The 22,284-nt window shown below is 52.2% G+C and overlaps 6 protein-coding genes across 6 annotated transcripts; 1 reads left to right on the top strand and 5 right to left on the bottom strand.

Moving 5' to 3' along the window:
* Positions 1-274: 274 nt before the first annotated feature.
* On the bottom strand, positions 275-1,846 carry V2A60_006847 (uncharacterized protein; the record flags this gene model as incomplete). The annotated part of the gene is made up of 4 exons (XM_083258138.1): positions 275-899; positions 948-1,395; positions 1,451-1,529; positions 1,592-1,846. The coding sequence occupies 4 exons, from the start codon at positions 1,844-1,846 to the stop codon at positions 275-277; spliced, it is 1,407 nt and encodes a 468-aa protein (XP_083114264.1).
* A 5,321-nt stretch (positions 1,847-7,167) lies between these two features.
* On the bottom strand, positions 7,168-8,184 carry V2A60_006846 (Sec63 Brl domain-containing protein; the record flags this gene model as incomplete). The annotated part of the gene is made up of 1 exon (XM_083258137.1): positions 7,168-8,184. The coding sequence occupies one exon, from the start codon at positions 8,182-8,184 to the stop codon at positions 7,168-7,170; it is 1,017 nt and encodes a 338-aa protein (XP_083114263.1).
* Positions 8,185-8,457: 273 nt separating this feature from the next.
* Positions 8,458-10,216, bottom strand: V2A60_006845 (M4 family metallopeptidase; the record flags this gene model as incomplete). Its single annotated transcript, XM_083258136.1, has 5 exons — positions 8,458-8,811; positions 8,833-9,114; positions 9,175-9,500; positions 9,558-9,845; positions 9,895-10,216. 5 exons carry the CDS (start codon positions 10,214-10,216, stop codon positions 8,458-8,460), a joined length of 1,572 nt encoding a protein of 523 aa, XP_083114262.1.
* A 1,973-nt stretch (positions 10,217-12,189) lies between these two features.
* V2A60_006844 (uncharacterized protein) lies at positions 12,190-12,655 on the top strand (the record flags this gene model as incomplete). Its single annotated transcript, XM_083258135.1, has 2 exons — positions 12,190-12,412; positions 12,492-12,655. The coding sequence occupies 2 exons, from the start codon at positions 12,190-12,192 to the stop codon at positions 12,653-12,655; spliced, it is 387 nt and encodes a 128-aa protein (XP_083114261.1).
* Positions 12,656-13,444: 789 nt separating this feature from the next.
* Positions 13,445-13,726, bottom strand: V2A60_006843 (uncharacterized protein; the record flags this gene model as incomplete). The annotated part of the gene is made up of 1 exon (XM_083258134.1): positions 13,445-13,726. One exon carries the CDS (start codon positions 13,724-13,726, stop codon positions 13,445-13,447), a length of 282 nt encoding a protein of 93 aa, XP_083114260.1.
* Positions 13,727-17,218: 3,492 nt separating this feature from the next.
* On the bottom strand, positions 17,219-18,450 carry V2A60_006842 (concanavalin A-like lectin/glucanase domain-containing protein; the record flags this gene model as incomplete). Its single annotated transcript, XM_083258133.1, has 2 exons — positions 17,219-18,243; positions 18,354-18,450. 2 exons carry the CDS (start codon positions 18,448-18,450, stop codon positions 17,219-17,221), a joined length of 1,122 nt encoding a protein of 373 aa, XP_083114259.1.
* Positions 18,451-22,284: the final 3,834 nt, after the last annotated feature.

The raw sequence follows: 22,284 nt of genomic DNA, 5'->3' as shown, positions 1-22,284 counted from the left end.
TCTACTAATTATGCCATCCATCATTTGCACATACCCTCCCCTCGGAGATTAAAACGTGTGATTCCAAACAAGCAAGCTTTTAAATCAGACATAAGAAAACGCACTAGTGGGCGAGGATGTGATGCCTCTTGCGTAGATCCTCGGACGCTCTTTTACCTTGTCGTTTGGATCTGCCTTTGCTGTTACCTTGATTCGATGCAAAGTTCAACGAGCACGGAGACGGCATACGTCGGATGCTTGTTGAGGCTCATGGAGCATGATGCTGATGGAAAGCCTATCTCTTGCGCAGTCGGGACGACACGGCAGATGCCGAAGGCCCGGGCGTGACGGGAAACCCACTGTCCAGGTCTGGGTATTTTGTCCGCTCGAGAATTCTCGCCTTGAGTGTTTCTCGCGTTACCGACCTGAGTGCTCTGGGTACATTCAAGTCCGGCTCGACTCGGTCATCTTTGCCGCAGTCTGAGTCCTTGTCAATATCCCGGAGGCAGACCCGCGACCCAGGATCAGAGTAAACCTTGTACTCGAATTGGTCCTCGTCATCGCCATTATTGGCTTGCCCGCGCGTGTCCTTGCAATAGATGATGACGGAATTACCGCGAAACTCCATGCGCAAGTCATATTCACCGCCCGCTAGTGCTAGCGTCGAAAAGTCGTAAAATAGATTCTTTTCGGTGTTGTCTTCGCCTGCCTTGGGAGCGGGACTGCAGATGATGCGTTGGTCACAACCTTCCAGCACCGATATTCGAGCCGTTCTGGAGGAACCGCGGCTCCAAATAACCTGATCCAGATTGGGAGCCCTTTCAGTACTTTGTATAGCGAAAGATGCCGTTTGCATGAATTCCCGAATGGTAATAGGATTCGAGATGGCGAACGCGGCGCCAAGAGCCACGCAGGTTGGCCTGGCGGCATGTTAGAGATGCAAAAGCAAAAGACAGGTAGAAACTCACTGTGTGATGTCTATGGCAAAGCTTGTGGAATCTTGGAGAGCAAGGCCTCGGTTTTCAGCCCGCTTCTTTACCTCTTTCCAGATGCTCCTGTTTCTAAAGCCGACCCCGACTAGAACGACTTTCGTATTTTCCAGCCCATCCTCCGATCTGATATCATCCAGGTACTTCTCCAACGACGTGAATGCGTCCAAGAAGCACTGGTCGTACATTTTCTGTGAGTCTTCTTTGTCGAAGGAGATCTGGTGGGGCACGCCGGAGCTTGATGTCGCACAGATCTCGAAAGCATCGCCGATAACCATGGCCTTGTAGTTATGCGTATAACTGGTCATGAATTCATTGTGAATTTTCATTTCGTCCGACTTTGGGATACATTGTCGGTTGGCATCGATAAACCCCCTGATCCGTGCCCCCACCAGTTTGGCATGAAGCCGAACGCCGCTATGCTCAGCTATCGAGACAATGGTCAGATTATTGCGTAAAAGGTTTAGACGTATGATACTTACAAACGTCTTGGCCCTTGACTACTAAATGGAACTTTGTAGGATCAGTCTCGCGATACGCGAGGCAGATTGTACTCAAGTTCTGCATTCCACGTTAGTTACATCATCCATCGACAAGTTTTGCGCTGGTTGATTTGTACGTACCAACATATCTACGCCGAAATCTACCACTATCAGTCCTGTGGTTGCGTTCCGGAGCCCGCACAGGTTGGACCTGGACGTTATGAAGTTGACTATCGCCTCGGATTCGTGGATAAGCTCGATTTCCAGCTTCCATACTATGTCGAAGCAAGCAACAAAGTACTTTTCCATCCAACACGTCCATGTGGAGGGGAAGGTGACAAAGAGTTTATTGATTTTGCAGCTGTTTTTGTCGGCTTTGTCCCTCGCTTTCTCCATCTCTTGACGAAGGTAGAAAAGAAGGATTCTTTCTGCTTGGCATCGAATATAGTAACGCGTCTGCTCGGGCTGTGCGTCATATCGGGCGAAGAAATCTCTGACGAGAGGGGATTTACTTATTGAAGCTGCCGCTTTCATAGAGGTTCCAGCTGTATCTCGAAGTTCGACGATGTAAAGAACGACCGGCAGGAGTTGGAGAGGCAACTGATCGGAATACTCTCCTCTGCTTGTTATACACTCGGAGGGTCGCTTGTGGATGCTGAATGGATCAGCGGTCGTTTGCCACATCGTGGCATAGTCCTCTTGTTCCGAGTCGCGGACTACGCACGGGAAATCAACAAGATCAAAGGAATTCTCTCTCACGAGAGTAACACTGCTGCACACGATTCGAGAATCGACAACTGCATGTCTTCAAAAAGTCAGTCTCCTTAGAAATGGGTAGTGGGACCAGGCAGCAAACAGCTCTCAGGTGTGTACGTACACACTGTCAACCCAGTTGCTGCCACCTGCAGATGTCGAAATATTGCGAGCCTCGGACATCTGGGATGCAGTCACCAGAGGCTGTTGATGAAGAGTTTGAGAAAGAATTTGCTGAAAAGCAAAGGTTCAAAGTTTTATACTCGATGAAAGTGCCATAATAGAGAAGTCAAGCCATAAGGCTTCAGAGTCATTTCGGAAACTCTCCGTCCAGCCAGAGAAAGCACAAGCTCTCGGAGCGGAATGCACTCAAGCATGCAGGGCTATGTGCTTGCTTTTTCTGGTTCTCGCTATTTGCTGTGAGAGAGTTTTTCTCGTCCACCTTTCGAGTGATTTTTTTTCTTTTTCTTTTTTCACTTGTCATCTGGCGTCCCCCATGGGATGTGCAGGGTCGGAGCCGAGAGCTACCCGATAACTACCTGTTGTGGGGAGCAGAGGGGCAGGGGAGGGGTGTGCGTTAATTAATAAAGGCACCATACGCGAGGGTTAGGGGAGAATACTCGTCAGGTCTACATTGCCGGGTTCTGGTTGCTTCTTTCTTCAGTCTCTTGTTGAAACCCATCACAGATTACCTCGGCTTTAATCCAACAGTGCTGGATTCGACTGGATTCCATTATCCATAGACTGAGGTATAAAAGCTCATTCTTCCCCAACCACTCGTAGTGAAAGATTAAGAGGAATGCTCAACTTGGAAAACAGCCCTGGGAACGTACAAGCCAAGCTGTACATGATTTGCACAGCGCTCGGCTCAGAAGATTTATGCATGCGCTGCAGTGTAATGTAATGTAATGTAATAATCCTTGTATGGAGATCCGGTTATCTCTTCTTCTTACTGACCTTGGCAGCATCGCAGTGTGAAACATGTGAAGAGCGGCGCCAGGACAAGGCCTCGCAGGGTCGGCTCGAGCTGGGAGTGGCGGACGTTACCAACCTTAATCAAGCTCGTTTGCTGTGCGAGATGGCTACATCACGCTATTCCGTGAGTAGTTACTCACTACTCTGTAATTAGCTCGTGAAAGACGGATCCGGAACCGGATGGACTGGCACCGGCCCGAGTCGTCCGCGCTGGAGATGAGGCGCTCAAAACTTGGTCCGGCGAGCCGGCGGCCTCCAAAACGTTTTCGAGGCTTACAGTTCCGTCCTCCGGGCTGCATTTGGGCGCTGCCACGTGCGCGATGCACGTTTTATTGGTCATGGTTACAAAGGTGTGCACAAGGTGGTACTTCGAGGGATCTTCATACTCAATCGACTCTGAGCGGTGAGGAGCGAGGCAGGTACGTTTGGAGCCGATATGCAGAAGACTTTAAGTAAGTACTAATGACCATGCAGAGGTGCACAGAAGCGTGAGGAACAGTTCAGATTAGGCAGCAATACACACCTACGAATAATTAGCCGACTGCCCGAATCATTTGGGAGCACCTGGTCCGGGAGAAGCCATATTAATTAATAAAAAATGCAATTAAAAAGGATTGACAGTAGTGTGGCGCGCCTACTAGAAGACAGCGATGACCGAGAAGCCCTCGCCTCCCGGGTGGCCAGTCCATCTGAAGCCGGGTCAATTTGGCCCAGTCCATCTGAAGCCAGGCCAACCAGAGCCCTGCCACCTTAAGCTGTCCCTGTCTTGACGGTGATATCAGTAACGGAGTGATCTGCATCCTCTCGCCAATCTCCCGTTCACAGCCTCCAGCAACTAGTGTGGCTGGTCTGCCGTGGACACGACAGGTACAGACTGGTTCCAATCCAAACGTATCTGCTTTTGGAGTCAATGCAGACAGCCAACGACTCATTCCTCGCCAGGGATTTATATCATCATGATGTCAGCGCGCGTTTCCCCTATTTCCAAGGTGGACAGGTAATACGGTGTGGCGTGGGTGACGTCGAAGCAAGTTTTTCTCGAAGCAAGCCAGTTGCCAGTCTGACAGTGCACTTGCAATTCTCAGCCCGGTAACTACGTGCTGTGGGCCATCACCCTTCCCGGGGGTCCAAAGTTGTTCTCCGCGAGGCACCAAAGCCACGAGTATGATGAACACTGGAGCGCCATTTCGAACTGGTTATAGCGTCAAGTACTGGACGGACCGTGTCTTGGCGCGCCAGGGCCTGCCCGCCCAGCAGACGAGACGGAGGACGCTACTATTACTCATACCCAGTAACTACTGAAGGAGCTCGATAATTTACAAGTACTGAGAGGCATGCAATGGGCGAGCGGCCGGGCCCACCCCCTGCAGTAGTCTGAGTCCATACGCAGTCCTTATTGCGCACGTACCAGTATGATTTGAAGCGCATCCCTGTTAGCTGGATTGGCTCTTGATTCTTTGTGTGGAGATATCACTGGGTTTATTTCGCTATTCTGGTCATCAGATTTATCCTTCAAGCCAAGGCGTTGAATGCTCAACTTTTATTTTTATTCATCAAAAGCTTTTCGTTTCACAGCCCCCGGAGGCTCCTCCGATTCTGCTGGGATTTCACGGCTTGTCCTGCACCAGGAACGTGCTCAGACTGTAATTTCCTACGAGACCGCCATGGCCGGCAGGGCAAGGACGTGACCGCTGAAAAACTCGCTTCTCTTGTCCCAATTGAGTCATGAAATTCGACATTGCTCCCCTTGGCCCTCTTCCCCCCTCACCGCTCCGTCCCCATCAGTGATGTCCGCCGCCGCGGGCGCGCGCCTGGCTCATCAAATAGTCCAAGCGTTGTAATTGTGGCAAAGTGCTGCATGCGAGCCGCGTAAGTTAGGAAGACGACAACTGCTGCATCGTCGATACGATGCAATTTCTCTCTTTCCATCAATTGTTATTGCCAATGATGAGTTGGCTTGTTATTGTACACGGCTACGGCGCCAGGGGGCGGCTTGGGGGCGGCTTGGGGGCGGCTTGGGGGCGAGCTCCTACTCGTAGTTACACAATAGACTGCCAGGCTCCCAGAGTCTCTTAGTAACTATGATTAGGGCGTTGGGATCGCAAAAAAAAAAAAAAAGGCCGAAGCCCCTCTAAGAAATCTAAACCGGGTAAAGAGGGGGACACGTTATTCCTGTACATGGGTATCAAAGGTTGTCCGCGCGATTGAGAACAATTCATATCTCATACATCGTGTTTGGGAGCACTTTGGAGTATTGAAGCCAACTATCTGATCTGCTGTCAAGATCGTGGTCGGGAATTATGTTGTTTTTCAAGAATGAAAAAGGAACTGTCTCTGCCACAGGCCATTTGCTTCAGCATATACCGACATTACACAGATAGCTACTTGTGAATGTCTGAAATAAGCTTATTTGACAAGCCCAAGGAGTATGAACCTCTGTTCTTGTTCAGTCCGGGATTGTGGAGAGGCGTCGTAAGCAACCCATCGAGTCCAGTTGTAGAGTGTAGGCCACTCAAATCATCCGTGTTGGTCGTCTCGTGTAGGTCCGTCGGGAAGTGTTGCCGCAAGAAACTTGAAATAGAGAAGATTAGTTTCTGGTTGGAGAATTATGAGAGCAATGATTTTTTTTTTCTGAAGCATTCGTCGTGGGGACTTGAAAGAGTTTGGTTGTGTGCTCTAGTAGAGTTGCACCAACCATAGAGACAGACGAATAAGATAGTGCGTTATCTGCGGTATTCTGGAGAGGACAACAGAAATTTTCTCTCGAAAGACCTTGACTGGTTAACGGAAGGAGTGGATTTTGATGAGTATTCCGGGTAACTGGGTTGGCAGATGTCAAAGCTACTTGAGGGTGCTTACATAGGATTGAATTGCCCGTCCCGCTAGTTAACAGGGTAGTAAGTTGACCGTGTAGAGTGAGCATGGCTCGCTTGCTTCATTTCCGAATTGCCTTTCGAGTCGTTTTCTTCCCACAGCAGTTATCCGGAGAGTTGATGGCTATCTGATACCGCAGTACGGAGTAGTGTGTAGGCATGTGTGCATGTTCTCACCCAAATTCTCCCAACACGCGTCAACGGTGTTGCAACCCGACTGTGAAAAAATACTGCGTAGCTCCCTACCACGGGAAGTGATGCGACTTGCCCTAAGCCTATCGGCTGGTAAATTGCCCATGTACCAGTATTTGCTTTCGAGCATGCCTGTTGAATATGGTGGGGAGCTTTCGATCTGGCAGGCCAGAGACCCACTGCCTGGCAGGGCACCTTTTTTTCTGCCGTGATTGTCACACCCCTCCCTCTCAGGTTCATCTATACAACCCCATGTACGGATATCATTGCCGCAGAAAATCTTGGAACGGTTGTAGCTACAGGGTTGGGGCGACAGTTGGGGCGACAGAACGAAGCTCACCAATTTCCCAGCACAAGCCGCAAAGCGGGTGCACGTGGGCGCCCGGGCCTTGAGCCACACAATAATCAATGAATCTTCGAGAAAAAAAATTTCAAGGCCGCAGCTGAAGCAGAAGAGACCTCACTTGCACAAATGTGGCGTGTCCCACGACTGTTACTGACCGGGGGGGGGCACAACGGTCGGACGCTTGACACCACACCCTGCCTGCATGGCAGAGGCACACCCGGCCAACACTGACTTTCTGCCTCGAGGGAGGCTGAGACAAATGGTTTCGTCCGTTGCCCTCGTATTCTAATATGATGGCATACCTATTGTTCGTTCTCGTTTCCGCGACCATTCCGCCATCGGAGCCTGCGAAGGAGGGAGGGCCAGCGGTGACGGGCGGGTGGTGTCGCTCCTACGCCTCGTTTCGCCAGTGCTGAGCAGAAGCGACGCCGTCACTACCCGCGCGTGTAAGTGAGGCCCGCGCAAGGTGTTGTGCACCAAAAACACCCGCCAAAGAAATCTCAAAGCACCCATCGTTAGAGCAAAGTAGATATGCAATACATTGTAGTAACAAAATCAAAAATCAAAAGCAATATTGCTTAGAGCTCAAAGTCCTTCTGCACCATGGTACCCACCAACACCTCACACGCCAGCGTCACTCTGATAAGCTTACAACCTTGATAGCCAGTTATGCCCACCACGACTTCTTTCCCGCCGCTCACGTCCAGCCTCTTGACGCTCCCTCGCCAGAACCAGAGCAGTCGTCCCTTTTCCGTGCCCTCCAGCCCTTCGACCACGCACGACACCCACGGCGTCTTGCCCTTCCACGCCGGCACCGCCTTGTTCTCGAACCCCATCACCACGCGCACCATCCGCAGCCCGCGGCCTGTCCGCTGCTGCTGCTGCTGCTGCGGCGGCGGCGGCGCCTCGCCCAGGCTCTCCGCGCGGAGCGTCAGGAGCGGGAACCCCGCCAGCTGCCGCAGCAGGCTCTGCCCGTACGGCGGGTTCCGGCTCATGAGCCGCTCGATGTGGTAGCACTCCAGGCCTGCGAGTCGGCGGACCGTGCGGACGCCCGCATCGGCGAGCTTGCGCAGGCGCGCCTCGCCGATGCCTTCAATCTGCAGCAGCTCGTTGCCGACGCCGACGCCGCCGCCGCTACCCTCCCAGACCTTGGCGTGGAGGCTTCGGAGTACGTCGAGGCCGACGCTGACACCGCGCCCGTCGCCGCGGTGGCCGAGCACGTCAATTGTACAACGCAGCACAAAGTCAAACACCCTGTATATGGGCTTTCGATCGTTTAGAAGCTCTCGACGGGCTGCCTGTGTGAGCCTCGCTGGCCATGGCTGACCGGACAGGTCGATCTGTACGAGAAGGGACACCTTGTGCCAGGGCTCCGTCACTGGCTCGCGGATCGGGTACGGGATGCCGGTGTGCTCGTTGATATATCTCAACCATGTTCTCTCCGCAGGTCGTATAGAGAATGTTTGCAACTCGATGGCTGTGCAGGCGATTCGGAACACGGCGCTTCGTTCTGGCTGCGGGCCAATTTTGCAGATGTTGGCGAACGTCAACGGCGCAAGTGGGTATCGTTTGCATATCTCGCCAAGGGCATCCATTGAGATGCCTCTCTAGATGCGCAGATCTCAAGTTGGAGATCTATCGTCATTCAATGCGCATCAAATCGAAACGAAAAATGGTCATCTACGGAAACGTGATGAGCGGCGGCAAGGTCCTTCTACAAACGCTGCCAGCTGGCAGCTGCCCGACGAGGCGCAATCACAAATCCCAGCTCAAAACTACACGTCTACTCCATAAGATGGTACGAAAATCTTGTTGTCTAGAGAATACATCAAAGCACTGAAGCAAGTATAATAGGTCGGTCAAAAGAGCTAGTTGCAACCACAATCTCCTTCATCATTGTCACCCTTGCCTCCTTTGCCATCACCTTCATCACCTTTGCCATCATCTTGGCCATCTTTGCCTCCCTTACCGCCTTTGCCATCCTTGCCATCCTTGCCATCCTTGCCATCCTTGCCATCCTTGCCATTACCACAGTCACCACTGCCGCTGTCATCATTTTTGTCGCCGCCCTTGTCGCAGTCGCCACCCTTGCCCTTACCGTCATCTTTCTTGTCACAATCACCGGCGTCGTCGTCGTCGATGTCGTCGTCATTATCGCCGTCATTATCGTCGTTGTCGTTACCATGGCCATTGTCGCGGCCGTCGTCGCTATTTGGGTCTTCCTAACCTCGGCTAACTCCGACATCGTCCCAGGCCTTTCGGACAATCTTGCCGGCCTTGAACTCTTCTTCAGCCACATCAACGGTGACATCCGCGAACTGCAAAAAGGTGCATCTAGTCGGAATTTTGCCCGAATTCATCGTCTTCCACCAAATCTGACCGGCCTTTTCCCATGAGTAACCGCCCAGTGCAACTGCAGCGAGATAGAAGGCCTTATTGGGAATGCCAGAAAAGATGTGGACACCGCCATTGTCCTCGTACATTTGCTTAAAATCCTTCATGTTCGAAACCTGAGGATCTTTTCCCTGTGTCAAGGTAATCAGCACAACGTCGAAGAACAGAGGTCGCCTGGATGCAACACTTACGAAACGAGGGTCATCATAGGCAGTGCCTGGCTCCTTCATACTGCGGAGAGCCGTTCCCTTGATTCCAGGAAGAATACAATTTTCGCCAATCAGCCAATCCGCAACATCAGACTTTTCGTCTTCGACCATTTGCTTGACCATGATGCCAAACACGTCCGAGACGTGCTCGTTCAAAGCACCAGGCTGGCCTTGGTAGTCGAGAGGGCTGGTGTGCTCGGTAATAGCATGCGTGAGCTCGTGACCAATGACATCAATTGAAGCTGTGAAGTTGTTGAGGAATTCGCCGCCGTCACCAAACACCATCTGGCGGACGCTAGGGTCCCAGACTGTACGTGTCAGTGAAAAGTAGCATGGAACAATGACATGAACGGGGCGCAACTTACATGCGTTTTCGTATGCCTCACCGAAATGAACCGAGCTTATGACATCTGCCCTTCGGTTGTCAATTGAGGCCCACTTGAATTTCTCCTGGTAGAATTTCAAGACCGATCCAACATTGTCAAACGCTTCATTGACGGCCTTGTCCTTGACGGCGCCTTGGCCCTCATCTCGGACAAGCTTGCCTGGCAGGCTGCTCTCACTGGTTGTATTCTGGGCATCATACACGGCGCGGCGTGTTTCTTTTTTGGACTTGCTCTGTGCACTCAGACTCTGGACCTCTTGTTCGTTGCCTATGGTTGTCAGTAGATGAGCGGAGCTTGGAGACTAGTTAGCGCGTACCTTGAGCGGTCTTGTACTGCGCAATGACGCCTTCGACCTGCTCGAGATTTCCCTTTGCACGTGCGCGCGTCTCTTCATCGTTTGCTTCAGCAGTGGACATTTGCTGGAACACATGGGGTGGGACAATCTGGTGTCGCTGCTGGCTGATATACCCGCGTGGCTGAGCGAGGGTGGCGAAGAGCTCCTTGCGCGCCGTCGAGACCTTTTCGCGAGAGAGAAGGCATGCTCTAGCTGACTCACGAATCTTCTCAGGATTGCTAGTCGAGTCGGCAATGGCCTGCAGGAGATGAGGAGGTACGATGTAGCAGCGTTGGTCACACATGGTGAAGACTATGATATCTATGGGGTTGTGAGCCCAGGAAGACGATGACCGGATGGAGAGGCTGATGCACAAATGTCTGGAGAAAAGACCAGTTGACGGAGAGGAGTGGAGAGGGATGAAGAAAGATGGAGAAAAGCGAGGGTTGAGGATAAAGGCGATGGCTTTTATGTTCACATGGCGACTGATCGTCACTGCCCAACCAGCTGGCTACACGGTGCGTGGTGAGTGGTGCAACGGAAAGAACAACAAACGTTGGGGGTCTAGATCGAGGCGGCCCCGTGACACTGAGCTCGCGACAAAGCAAGTACAAGGCAGACGATCAATCTTGGCGTCGACTACGGAAATCTACTCTAACTTGTCGAATACACACACGTGGGGTGGCGAATTGAGGCTTTGCGGGACAATGCGACAAAACAAGCTTAATTCGATCTAGGCGGTATCGCCTATAATGGGTGAGAAAACAATGTCCAAGTTCCTATTTGCTTCCCCTTTGCCTAGCTATCTCTTCTATCTTGTCTTCTATTTTCTTCCTACGCATTTTTCTCCTTAACTTCAACAAACGGTAGCACAAATGCCGATGCAGAGGCGTGACAGCTGACGACAGCCATCTGCGGCTGGGGCTGAGGGGAACCCCCATCTAATCTAATAGTCTCAAACCCAAGCATGTTGCAGCCTGTTTGGCACTTCAGCTTGTCGCCGCCGGAACTCTTCTGCCATTACGGCTGAGGGCGCTATTGAAACGAGACTCGATCAGCGGGCAACCAGCAAAGTTGTCGCCGTTTCGGGTACCAGGTAAGGGCTGACTTGGTCGCTCGCTGAAGCGAAACAGGTTTTGCAGCCAACCGTCGACGATCGTCCACTTATCAGCAGATAGCCGCATCGAACGACGCGCCGCAAATCACCTGTCACATTCGTCCGTTGTCGGTTGAGATGCTTCTCGGCATTGGCTGCTCTTGGAGGGGCGGGACGGGCAGTCCGTCAGCCTGTTGGAGGGTCCTTCTAGTGTCGTCGCGGGACACCCCGCCAAACTCAAAACCAGCTCAGCGGGACAAGCAAACCTGCCAGAACTGAATGACGGCCAGCAGATGGCAATACTAATATGCTTTGCGAATGCAACGGAACATGCCGTTTTGCCTCTGGATATGGCTCGAGCAGCGGCACGAAGGACGAAGCACCCGGTGCGGGCTATTCTTGGCACAGTCGTTGAACGAGTTTAGTCAGACGAACCCCTCGAGGACATCGATGGTTGCCGTCGAGCTTGTCATTTACAGAAACAATGTAACGATAAGGTGCCAGCATACTCCATGCCCTTCTTGGATACAATCGTCGCCGCATCGCCGACGCCGAGCGCATTTCACAGTCGCAAACACCCATGCGGCCTAGACAAGCAAGCACTGCCGCTTCGAACGAATAACCAGCAAAAGCGGTGTGTTGCCCTCGCCTCACGGGATTCAGAAGGAAATTACGATCAAAACAAGACCCTTGCGGATTACTGCAGATTTTAGAACAGGGCGATGCAACGAATGCCATCGAGACACCGGGGAAGGTTGCGACGCTGACGCGGAAAAGTAGCCCCAGTTGGGCACTTTGACCTGTCCGGTTGGGGCCAAGGCGTAGCGGCGCGGGGTGCCACGGCTGCTTCTCATTTGTCCGCGCATTCGTCGCTCTTTTACCCAGAGTGCGAATCTCAACGCGATCCTCGTACCTGTCCCTGCATGTCACCAAGACAGAGCGACATGTATCTCTTGTCGTCTATCGTAAGGCTCCATCGCCGCGTCGTAGGCCAGCTCTGCCCAAGACCGAAGTCCGGCGGTGACTTGCACGGAGCTGGACAGTCCAGAGATATAAAGTAGGCATCTTTCTCGTTGAAAAGCAAGACTTTCTTTAGCATCATCTTTACAGCAACAAATTTGAAATCTTTATTTGCTTAAAAAGTCACAGTAAACTGCAACACTCCCCCCACAACCGCAGCAATGGCTATCGATCACATGGTTCTCAAGGTTCCTGCCGACAAGTACCAGGAGACGCTCAAGTTCTACACCGAGGTGCTCAAGTCGCTCGACTACGAGCTCCGCCACTCGGTCGGTGACGTCGTGGCCGGACTCGGTCTCAAGTCGGGCCCCACTGGGGCTGCCGACCTGTGGCTCGCCTCCAGCGACGCTCCCATTGAGATGCACGTTGCCTTTCGTGCCGACAGTGCGTTTTTTTCTCTCTCTTTTTCTTTGAGAAGAAGTGAATATCTCAGACTCTTGCATTCCACTAACGACCGGAACAGACCGTGGTGCCGTCGACGCTTTCCACGCCGCTGCCCTCGCCGCCGGCGGTTCCGACAATGGTGCCCCCGGCGTGCGCACCCAGTACCACCCCGACTACTATGCCGCCTACATCACGGACCCCGTCGGCAACAACATCGAGGCCGTCCACCACCACGCTCCCTAGATGCTTTTTGGGATATGAATTTGCTGAATTGTAGCGGGTGTGGGGTTTCGGCGTTGGGGCCGCTTAGACCTAAGCGGAGAGGGTCAGCGGCACGACGTCGCTGCCCATTGTATAGAGTACAAGGCGATATCATGAGCATATAGAGAGACATGTTACGAATAATGGACTGGTTGAGAAGAACGTGGTATTGGAGCCAATCTGACCTGTGAAGGAGTAGAGAGTCTTTAAATACAAACGTAGACGGAAGGATGGTAGACAGGACAAGTATATTGTCTCACACATCTAGGCTATTCGAAAAGGGCTTGTTCATCGACGCACTATTGCCTTTTTATCTAGACCCTGTATAGGGAGGAGTATGAAGATCTGATCGGAGATGCAACCTGTGGGGGCCTACGTGAAGTCGTCCGGCTCGCACCACGGTGGAGCAGAGAGGAGGCCCGACCCGAACGGCCCAGCCGCGCACCACTGGGCCGTGCCTTGTTCATATTTTTTCAACAGCCAAAGTTGTTAAATGAAATCAAAGGGGGGACTGTACCATGGGCCCGTCAGCTCTCGTATATCCGGGAAAACGATTCGGCAACGGCCAGCGGCGTCGAGGGCTGCATGGGTCACTGGCAAGCGATAGCGGCTAATAAGGAACGAGACACGCAGATGAAACGGGCATGGGTAATCAACTAGCACATCCAGTCTATTTTCTAGTGCTCATTGTATGAAATGGTGACAAGTCGGCTTGCCATCGGACGCAAGAGCGACAAAAGGTAGTTGTTATGTACTGGGTGGTGCCGTGGCCTAGCCAGCTTTCCCGTACTTTGCCTCATAATCTTCACATGTACCGATAATGACGTCTTCAAACTGGTCGCGGTCTTTGAATCCCAGTATTTCAAAGCTTTCCAAGTGCTCTGTATACCATTGGAAGGGGATTCCGTCATTGTTCGGGCCCAGTTTGCGCAGGAAGGCGAGCGCAATCTCTCGATAATCCGGCTCCCCGGGTGCTTTCTCGACCGCGGCCATTGCCTCCCTGATGGCCTCCTGCGGGACCTTGGGCAGCTGTCTAATTCTCTCCTCTAGCATCACGCAAGAAGAAGAGAAAAAAGAGGGGGAAAAAATTAGCCCTTTATTTTGCCAATCTGTCGTAAAAGCAAAGAACAGGGCCATGATTTTCTCAGAGTGAAAGGGAAGGGAGGGCGTGAGAGGCTTTCGTTGGAAGCTTACCGTATGTAGGCATGGTTGCGAGGTTCGCAGTTAGAAGATGCTGGAATGGGAGCTTGACGGTGATGATTTCGCTTGTTTTCTTGCGAGATTTCAAGGTGATGAATGTCTCTGCTTTGATAGTAGAGGGACGACGAGGAGGATAGAGCAGGATCCGGCTACAGACATGGCCTCGGAAGGATGGAAACCTGCCCATTTTATAGAAGCTCGATGGCTACCTTGCTGAGAGCACACGATGGAGAGAAATGGAGAGATTGCAGCGGCAAAAAGTAAAAGGACTGCCTCTGCGCAATGTCTTGCCACGGCTCTTGCCCAATGAATTCACGTTGCATGACAACACGGGTGCACGCCTTTCAAAGGGCGATACACGGAGGAGAGATTACACCACGAGCTCTGTCCGTCTGAGCATGACACTACGTATAGACACCCCCAAAGAAGCCGAGATGGCAATGCGAAGGAATGTTGCTGGTGTCCCTTGGCGTCGACTGGTAGGCCGCAAGGGACAACACGTTGGCGGTCTGTTGGCTTTATTTCAGCAGCAGGGTAGACAACACCTCGACTCATCGTCCGCCCCCCTTTCCGCCGTTATTAGCCTCCTCTGCCTGCATCGGTGGACATTCGCTTGTCCTCGTCGCCTTCGATGTCGTCTACGCATAACGGGTCCTCTAACGAGGGCAAACCCGAGAGCACTTCCCTGACCTGACAACCTGTGAATGGGTTTGGTAGTACCGGCCCTTTTGGTCCACTCGGGAGAATCCCCTCATACCGTCGGAGAATTGGGATGACGATGCGTAGTTGAAAGGGCCGCGTTTGTACGTGTGTGTGTGTGTGTGTGTGCAGTTGGCAGCTCATAACCGGCGGGAGAACAATGTAGGTGTAAGACAGGCGGTTAAGAGAGATGGGGGGGGTTGCTTTGGGGCAAATTCAGAACATGGCTCGAAAGAAGAAGCAAAGAAGAAGAAAGATGCCAAACAGAAGCGTGACAAGTCTACCGTCTGCCATGGCGGTAATTGAATGGATCGGATCACCAGCAACGGTCGCTACTTGATACTTGTTAGGCGGTCTATGCTACCTAGTTCTCTACTTGTTGTTGCTTGTCCTTTGTCTTTTCTTTTCTTTTCTTTTTTCTTCTTCGCAAAATCCTCATTCTGGAGGCCAAGAGCAAAAAGGAGAAGAAAGGAAAAATACAAGCAGCTTACTCTCTTTCTTCATTCTCTCTTGTCCGAGACTCTTCCTGTTGAACCCTGTTGCCGTTGGCACTGGAGGTCGACCACACTGAGGTACTGAGTACCTTTGAAAACGCCACCAGATGGGTGGTGGTGACTAGTGGTGGCGGCGAAGGCGGCTAGAAAACAAAATAGGAAAAAAAAACGATCTGAACCGTTTATTAATATCGATGGAGCTTTTAGTACAAAAAGCATATGTCCGACTCAGGCAGACCAGGTCTTCCTCCCTCTTTCTCTCTCCTTTGTTTGCCCTCTGTATACTTCTTTTTCTTCACACTGCGCCAAGATGGAGTAAGAAAGCACGTGCCAAAATTCACTTTGGGGAAGGGGAGGGGTGATTTTGTGCAACGTGCTGTATGCATAGCAAGCCCCTGTGCACATGCCATATGCACAGCTTCCTTGCATAAGAGCAAGAGCAGGTGGCCACGTACAAACGCAAGCCGCCCGGCTAAGTAGGGGTGGTGACCAGGGAGGGGGTTCGAGTACTGAACTGATATCCTGTGCGTCTGCCACTCTTTTTTTTCTTTTGAATCCATTTCATTCGATTTTGCTCTTCTTCTTCTTCTTTGATCATGTTATGGGTTCATTTTTTCTGTTATTATTTTCGTTACTCCGCAACTCCGTGATCAAAAAATTAAACACCCACAATTAAGGCAATACGATACCCTGAGGACAGGGCCCATGCGCCGCCCTGTCGCCTTTTTCTGGTTCGCCTTTTCTCTCTCTCTCTTCTTTTCTTGCACTGTGCGGGGGAGGAAAGAGGAGGCTCTCGCTCTCTCTCATATTCTCTTCTCTCTCACTCACCTGCTCTCCTTGTTGTGGGTTGCTGTTATTGGTCCCCGCCCCCCTTCTTGGTCAAACCAACCAAAGCCACCTATCAAAAACGTCTCTCCACACATTGCAAATCTGCGAGCGGGTGGTATGCCTGTATCTGGATAGGTTCCCATTTCTACCTACCAGTACCTGCCTACTTACATACTTGCCCACTGATACCCAGCCCAAGTATGTATTCACGGTACCTTGCATGAATGGAACCCGACAGTCCTGCGTTTCATACCCACCCGCGAATTGATTGCATGCCTTCCAAAGCGGTTCTTTCTTTCGAAATCAGGCCAGCTTTCCTCTTATTATTTTTTCAGTCTCTTCTTTTTTTTTCACATCTCTCCCCTTCCAATGAGCAATATAGAATAACATGCCAGTGACGCCGAAATGGTGCGTGCGTTGAGGCTACTTCTCGTGACTGCGCGCGCACGCACGCACACATGCACGCACCCGCAGCGCCTCGACCGTTCTGCCATGATCATACTTACATGGGGGCCTTTTTAGTCGTATACAACACTGTTGCGGGCAAACAACCTATAACGGTAAGACACTGGTCACGCAGGTTTTTTTTTTTTTTTTTTTTTTTTTGGCTTGCTTGCCTCCCTGTACGTTTGTCCGCAATTTAATTTAGACTTCTCATGTCAAGGTATGGCTGCCCTTGGCGTTGTCGCCGAGTGCGAAGCGCTCGAGTCTAGCCTTGTGGTTAGTGGTGGTTCATTTCCCACCTGTTTTGCGCGCGCACTCAGTAACTACTGGGTAGCCGCCCATGGCCATCTCATCTCGGCATGAGAGATTCGGAGCAGGCAATTAAAAAGAAAACATGGAATCCCCTGAAAAGGGTCTAAAATTCCGCGACAAGGCTGCTGGGGTGTCATTTAGGCCGGCCCTCACCGTAACGCTCATTGGCAAATCATGCTCAAGGCTTTTATTGACCAGGATAGGCCCCCATTCAAGATGAAACCTAGCGCTTGACCAATTGCACATCACCCGCTCTGAGCATCGTCGTCATCACCGTCATCACATTCTTGCAGACAAAACTCGTCAGAAAAAAATGATTTTGATAGCATAGTTTGCTTGTTATTTCCATACTATTCTTTAAAGAAACAAAGACTCTAGGTATCCCATACAACCAGACTCCCAACTCGGAGGCCGAACTCTAGTTGGCAACGCGTATACACCGCTATATATTAACAAGATCGGCTCGAATTTGTACACTGTAAATCATGTCCCAAAGGGAACCTCCCGCGCATACGTACATACACACCCAAGACCATGACGTAATCAAAGGGCCAAACGCGCCGCTCGCTTACAGAGCAAGGGCAGCAACGGCACCGAGAGCGATGGCGCCGAGGGCGAGGCCGGTCTTGGGGGCGCCGTTGGCGTTGGGAGGAACGCTGGTGGGGCTGCCGGTAGCGGTGGCACTGCTGGTGCGGGTGCTGGAGTGGGTAGAGTTGGCGGACGAGGTAGCGCTGGTCAGAGTGGTGGCCGAGGCAGACGACGAGGAACCAGAGGTGGAGGAAGCAGAGGCGGTGGTGGAGCTGCTGCCAGTCTTGGAGGCGGAAGAGGAAGAGGCAGAGGAAGAAGACGAGTCGGAGCTGCCGTCGTCGAGCTTGATCTGGATCGACTTGGGGGAGCCGGACTTGTCGCCAAAGACGTACTCCTTGACCTTCTTGTCCGTGGCCGAGGAGCCACCGGCGTAGTCAATGACCTTGACGCTCTCGTAGACGGCGGTGGCGGGACCGTTGGAGAAGTCGGCGATACCGCCAGCCCACTCAATGGTGCCGGGGGAGTTGCCCTTGTAACCGGCAACCCAGGCGCCGACCTTGACCTGCATGGGAGACTGGGGGTACTTGTCACCGACGTCCGAGGCCTTGAGGACGCGGACAGACTGGCCGTTGATGAACCACTCGACCTTCTCGGGGGTCCAGTCGAAAGCGTACGTGTGAGACTTGGTCAGGGGGCTGTCGACGGCGTGGAAGCCACCGCGGTTGTAGGTGGTGGTGTCGCCCTTGGAGAAGTAGTTGGACTGGATCTGCTTGTTGTCGGCGCCGACCGTCTCAAAGTCGACCTCGTCGAGGTCGTCGGAGAGGAGAACAAGCGAGGTGATGATGCCCTGGCCCTCGGCGGCCTTGACCTTGACCTCGACGTGGCCGAAGAAGATGTACTTGTCGGAGCGGAGGGTGGGGGCATCACCCTTGGCGCTCATGGGGAAGGTGGCGCCGTTGCTGTCGTAGGTGATCTTGGTGCCGAGAGACTCGAAGCCGTCACACTTGCCCTTGGTGAAGTCGCAGTCCATGCCATCCTTGCCAAAGGCAGGGTCAGCAGGGCACTCTGTGAATAATTGAGTCAGCCATGTTTTCGAGGATAGCAGCCAAGAGAGATTTGTGTATGAGGAAGGGAGACGGCAGCAGCAAACGGAAATGGAAACGGCAGTAACGTACCCTTCTCGAGAGGATTGCAGAGAGTCGAGGTCTGGGCAGAGACCATGGACGTGCTGGCAAGAGCCAGGACGGCGGCGGTGGAAAACTTGGCAAACATTTTTATTGTTTTTTTCTTGTTGTGTTGCTGATAGGAACAGAAGTCGGTCGAGTAAAACGATTGTCGAGGATGCAGGAAAAGGATGAGAATGAAAAATGAAGAGGGATATTAAATGTTGGCAGGTATAACAGTTGTAATGTAGGTAGCGAGAGACTAGAATAGGTCGAAAAGAGACGAACCGGACGACACAATCAAGGAAGCAAAGAAAAGGTTACTGAATGAGGAGGGAGATCAGGAGAGGAGAGGGCAGACAAAGAGGCGCGATGAGACGGTGTTTTATTATGCGAGGGACGCTGCTGGCCCTGCTGGTCCTCGGGCTGTGGCGTGGTACCGCCGGGGGGGCGTTTGCCCCAAAATCCGAACCTAGCCCAGGACAATATCTACTAGGTAGGTAATAATACTGGATAACTACGGAGTACTGTAGGTTCACCTAGCCGGTAGTGAGTTTGAGTGCCAAGTGCCCAGGGCTGGGAGGCGAAATGGGGGGCAAGCTTGGAAGAATAAGACCACGATCCGTATTGGTAAGCCCCACACCGCCAGCCCACCACCCACCGGGGGCTAAGCCAGGGGACCGACCTCCCCCCTTTTTGTACCCCGTACTTGCCCTTTGTTGCTTGTGGCCAATGTCGCAGATTCTTGGGCTTGTGCGCACTGTGCAGTGTACTTTGCATCACATTGTAAAATCTTTTTTCTCTAGATTCGGTCGTACAGAAGAAGGGGGAAGAGGGGGAGGGGGGCCAAGCGTGAGAGAGAGCGAGATGATAGAGACAGAGAGTGAGTGTGTGTGAGGACGAGAAAGCGAAGCAAAGGGGCGGGACCTCAGAGCCTGATTTGCCCAAAACCAAGGCTTGGCGGGACCTATCATGCGCTCTTCTCCGTTCCCTATCCTCCTAAGGTACCCTTTGGTGTACTTTGGCAGATGATCGTTGCCACCCAGGGGAAGAAAAAAAACTCGCCGCCCAGATTCCGGGGGGGAGGGAAGCTTGGCGCGGGCCGACGCAGCACAGTAAAACACACACTGTGCCAGGAGCAAGAGTGGCGTCGACGAGCTGCAGGTTGTCAACTGACAGGTCCCTGATACCTGCTTCTATTACCGTTGCTTGAGCCCGCTTGGCAGGCCGTCGAGTAACGTGTGCATGTAGGTACTTGTCTACCTACCTACCTACCACCTACCTACTACGGTAGCACCTAGCTGCCATTCCCATCAGTGTCGTCATTACCGCCCTTTGTTGTTACAGCCACAGTGCCTACCTCCTGGTAGCGTCTCTCTCTACTTGTAACATGTCCCTTGTTACAGCCTTGTAGAAAGAATCTGCTTCTTTTTCTTTTTCTTTTTTTTTTTGTTTTGTCAGATGTCATCCAATGCATCGATTTTTATTCTCCTGTTTCCGTGCCACCACACTTACCACCACCACCAGATAATCAAGTAGAAAATGACGAAGAAAAAAAAACACCCATTGGTGCCGCGCGGCCACTAGCAACGCTCACACATCGGAGAGGGGAAGAACGGGGGTTACGCTAATCAGCAATCACAGCGGGCCAAACAAGCCACCAGTGCCACAGAAAGAAAAGGCTGGTTGACTGGATGGCTGGTTTTGGTGGTTGGCAGGCAGGCAGGCTTGTTTGGTCAGGCGGCGTCACCCGTCAGCAGCGCCACCTGCTTCTCTCCCTCGCACCGCATGATGGATGCCGCAACCGTTGCTGCAGGTACCGTAAACTAACTACCGAGTACTCAGTACTTACCATACACTGGACCACGGCCTCCCCAGGACGGGCGCCAAGGCTTTTACACACCCCATTTCAAATAGCAGCGTCTTGTTGTTGTTGTTGTTTTACTGCGGACAAGAGAAAAGAAAGAAGCAAAAATCTCGAAACAGCTAGTTGATGCTCCAAAACTTCCGTGGAGTGCGTGAGCGAGTGGTGATCGCAGTGGTCACGCGGGCTTGTCAAAGAAAGACAGAATTACAATAACAAGGTAAAGGCGTCGGCCGAGTTGAAACACACACTGCAGTTGCTTGAGGCTAATCTCGCAAATCCATTGGCTGGCAAGAAAGACAACGTCCAGTCTCACATCCGCGCACTCACGCGCTCGCTCTCTTCTTTCTTTTTACTCGCTGTACAGTGGTAAGAAATCGGCACTGTGTGAGGTGCAAGACAAATGTCGTCTTCCGCGTACTGAATACGGAGTACTTGCTTGCCAATTCCAGTCATTATCGGTTCTTCCGTCTTCCTCCCTCCCTCTCTCGTAACCTTCCAGCATCAAAACCCAAAAATATACATCATGACTAGTCCATGGTCGGCCCCTCCCCAAAAACAGATACGGCAAACTCCAGGCAAGACACCATCTCACACAAGAATAGAAAAGACTAGAAATTTTTTTCTCGGCGTCTCTTTCTCTGACGCACCGTGCATACCAGTTCGTATTTTGACCCTACTTTTACTTTTTAGCTTCCCTTTTTTTTTGGAGCTGGTGGGCCCGCTTATCCGTGGCTGTGCAACAGTTAAACTGGTGAAGTGACTGGCTGGCTGGCTCATTCTGGCAACCAGTGCTAGTGTCCTTTTGCGACGACTGCTCCGTCACCAAAAGGACCACGAGGGAAAAAAAATTGCAAGTCATCCGTGACAAACTTTTGTTGGCGCGCCAGTGTCGGGAAGAAGAAGAAGAAAACGTCATTCCCGTCTCTCTGTGCCTATTTTTATCCACGCCACGATCACAGCGACACACCACTGGCGCCGCCTTCGCCCCAGCTTCGCCGCCCGTAGATACCTACCTACTGACGTACCAATACTGTAAACCAGCGGAAAAACGCAGATAACGTCTTTTAGATATGCTAGCTGCCCGGAACGCAACTCGCCCCAAAAATAACTTTTATACTTCTATCCACATGCTCAACAGGCAGCCCTGGGGAATGCGCGAGAATTCTTCCTCTTTTTTTCGCAAAAGCAAGGGGTCCGGCAAAGAGGAGTAAGCGCCACCCACGTCTAGCCGCGGGCGCCGGCCCGTGACCGGCATATATCGGCATCCCTTCTCGCCTCTGCCAAGCCGTCCGCCGGCACCGCTAGCCCGGTGTCGCCTCTGGAGGCTTCGGCTTGAGCCTCTGACAACATGTATATCGAGCCGGTTTCCCGTGCGATTTCCTTTTTTTGTTTTTTGTTTTTAATTCGCCCTATTTGCTTATGCCGCCAACCCCAACTCCAAGTATGGTGGCTCAACGGGGGCTGCTACTACTGTACAAAAAGCTCGCCTGACCAACAGCTCGCCATCTCTTTGTACCATCATAGCAGGTAAACGGCGGAAGACGGCTGGCTCCGTGCCATTCCACGTCTCGTCTCAATAGCGAAGCAACCCCCCCCCCCCCATCTACTTCACCGCAGGATGACTGATTAGGTTGTGCTCATCCACCATTTGCTCCAGCTCGCAGCCACTTGCTCCTGGTATTCTGGACGCCTCGTCGTGACCAAAAGACGCCACCAACACACGTCGGGGTCGCCTGCAAGCCGTATTGCACGCATCATTCGCTTCAATATCCCACCACGACCATGGTTTCGCCTCCGCCAACACTGTCGCATGGTGTCTCAGTACGTTTGCGGCTCAAGAATCGCGAGAACCTTAGGTCCAAAGTGTCTCTGGTGGAAGTTTCTGCGACAGTGACCTCGGTTCTAGACGCAGGTGGCGGGTGCTTCCTTCATTCCAGTCCCGCCAGCCACATCGCCTATTGTTCTCAGCTGTGCAACTGTGTTGTCTCAACCTGATGTGCAGAGCAAAGTGTGAGACATTCACTTTCACTACTTTCCCGGCTTTCTGTTCTTCGCATCAGGTCTACAGACTTCAGC

Source organism: Cordyceps javanica, chromosome 4, assembly GCF_051103115.1.
Source record: "Cordyceps javanica chromosome 4, complete sequence".
Taxonomy (NCBI): Eukaryota; Fungi; Ascomycota; class Sordariomycetes; order Hypocreales; family Cordycipitaceae; genus Cordyceps; species Cordyceps javanica.
The sequence above is the reverse complement of the archived record's forward strand: the minus strand, read 5'-3'. Positions and strand labels throughout refer to the sequence as shown.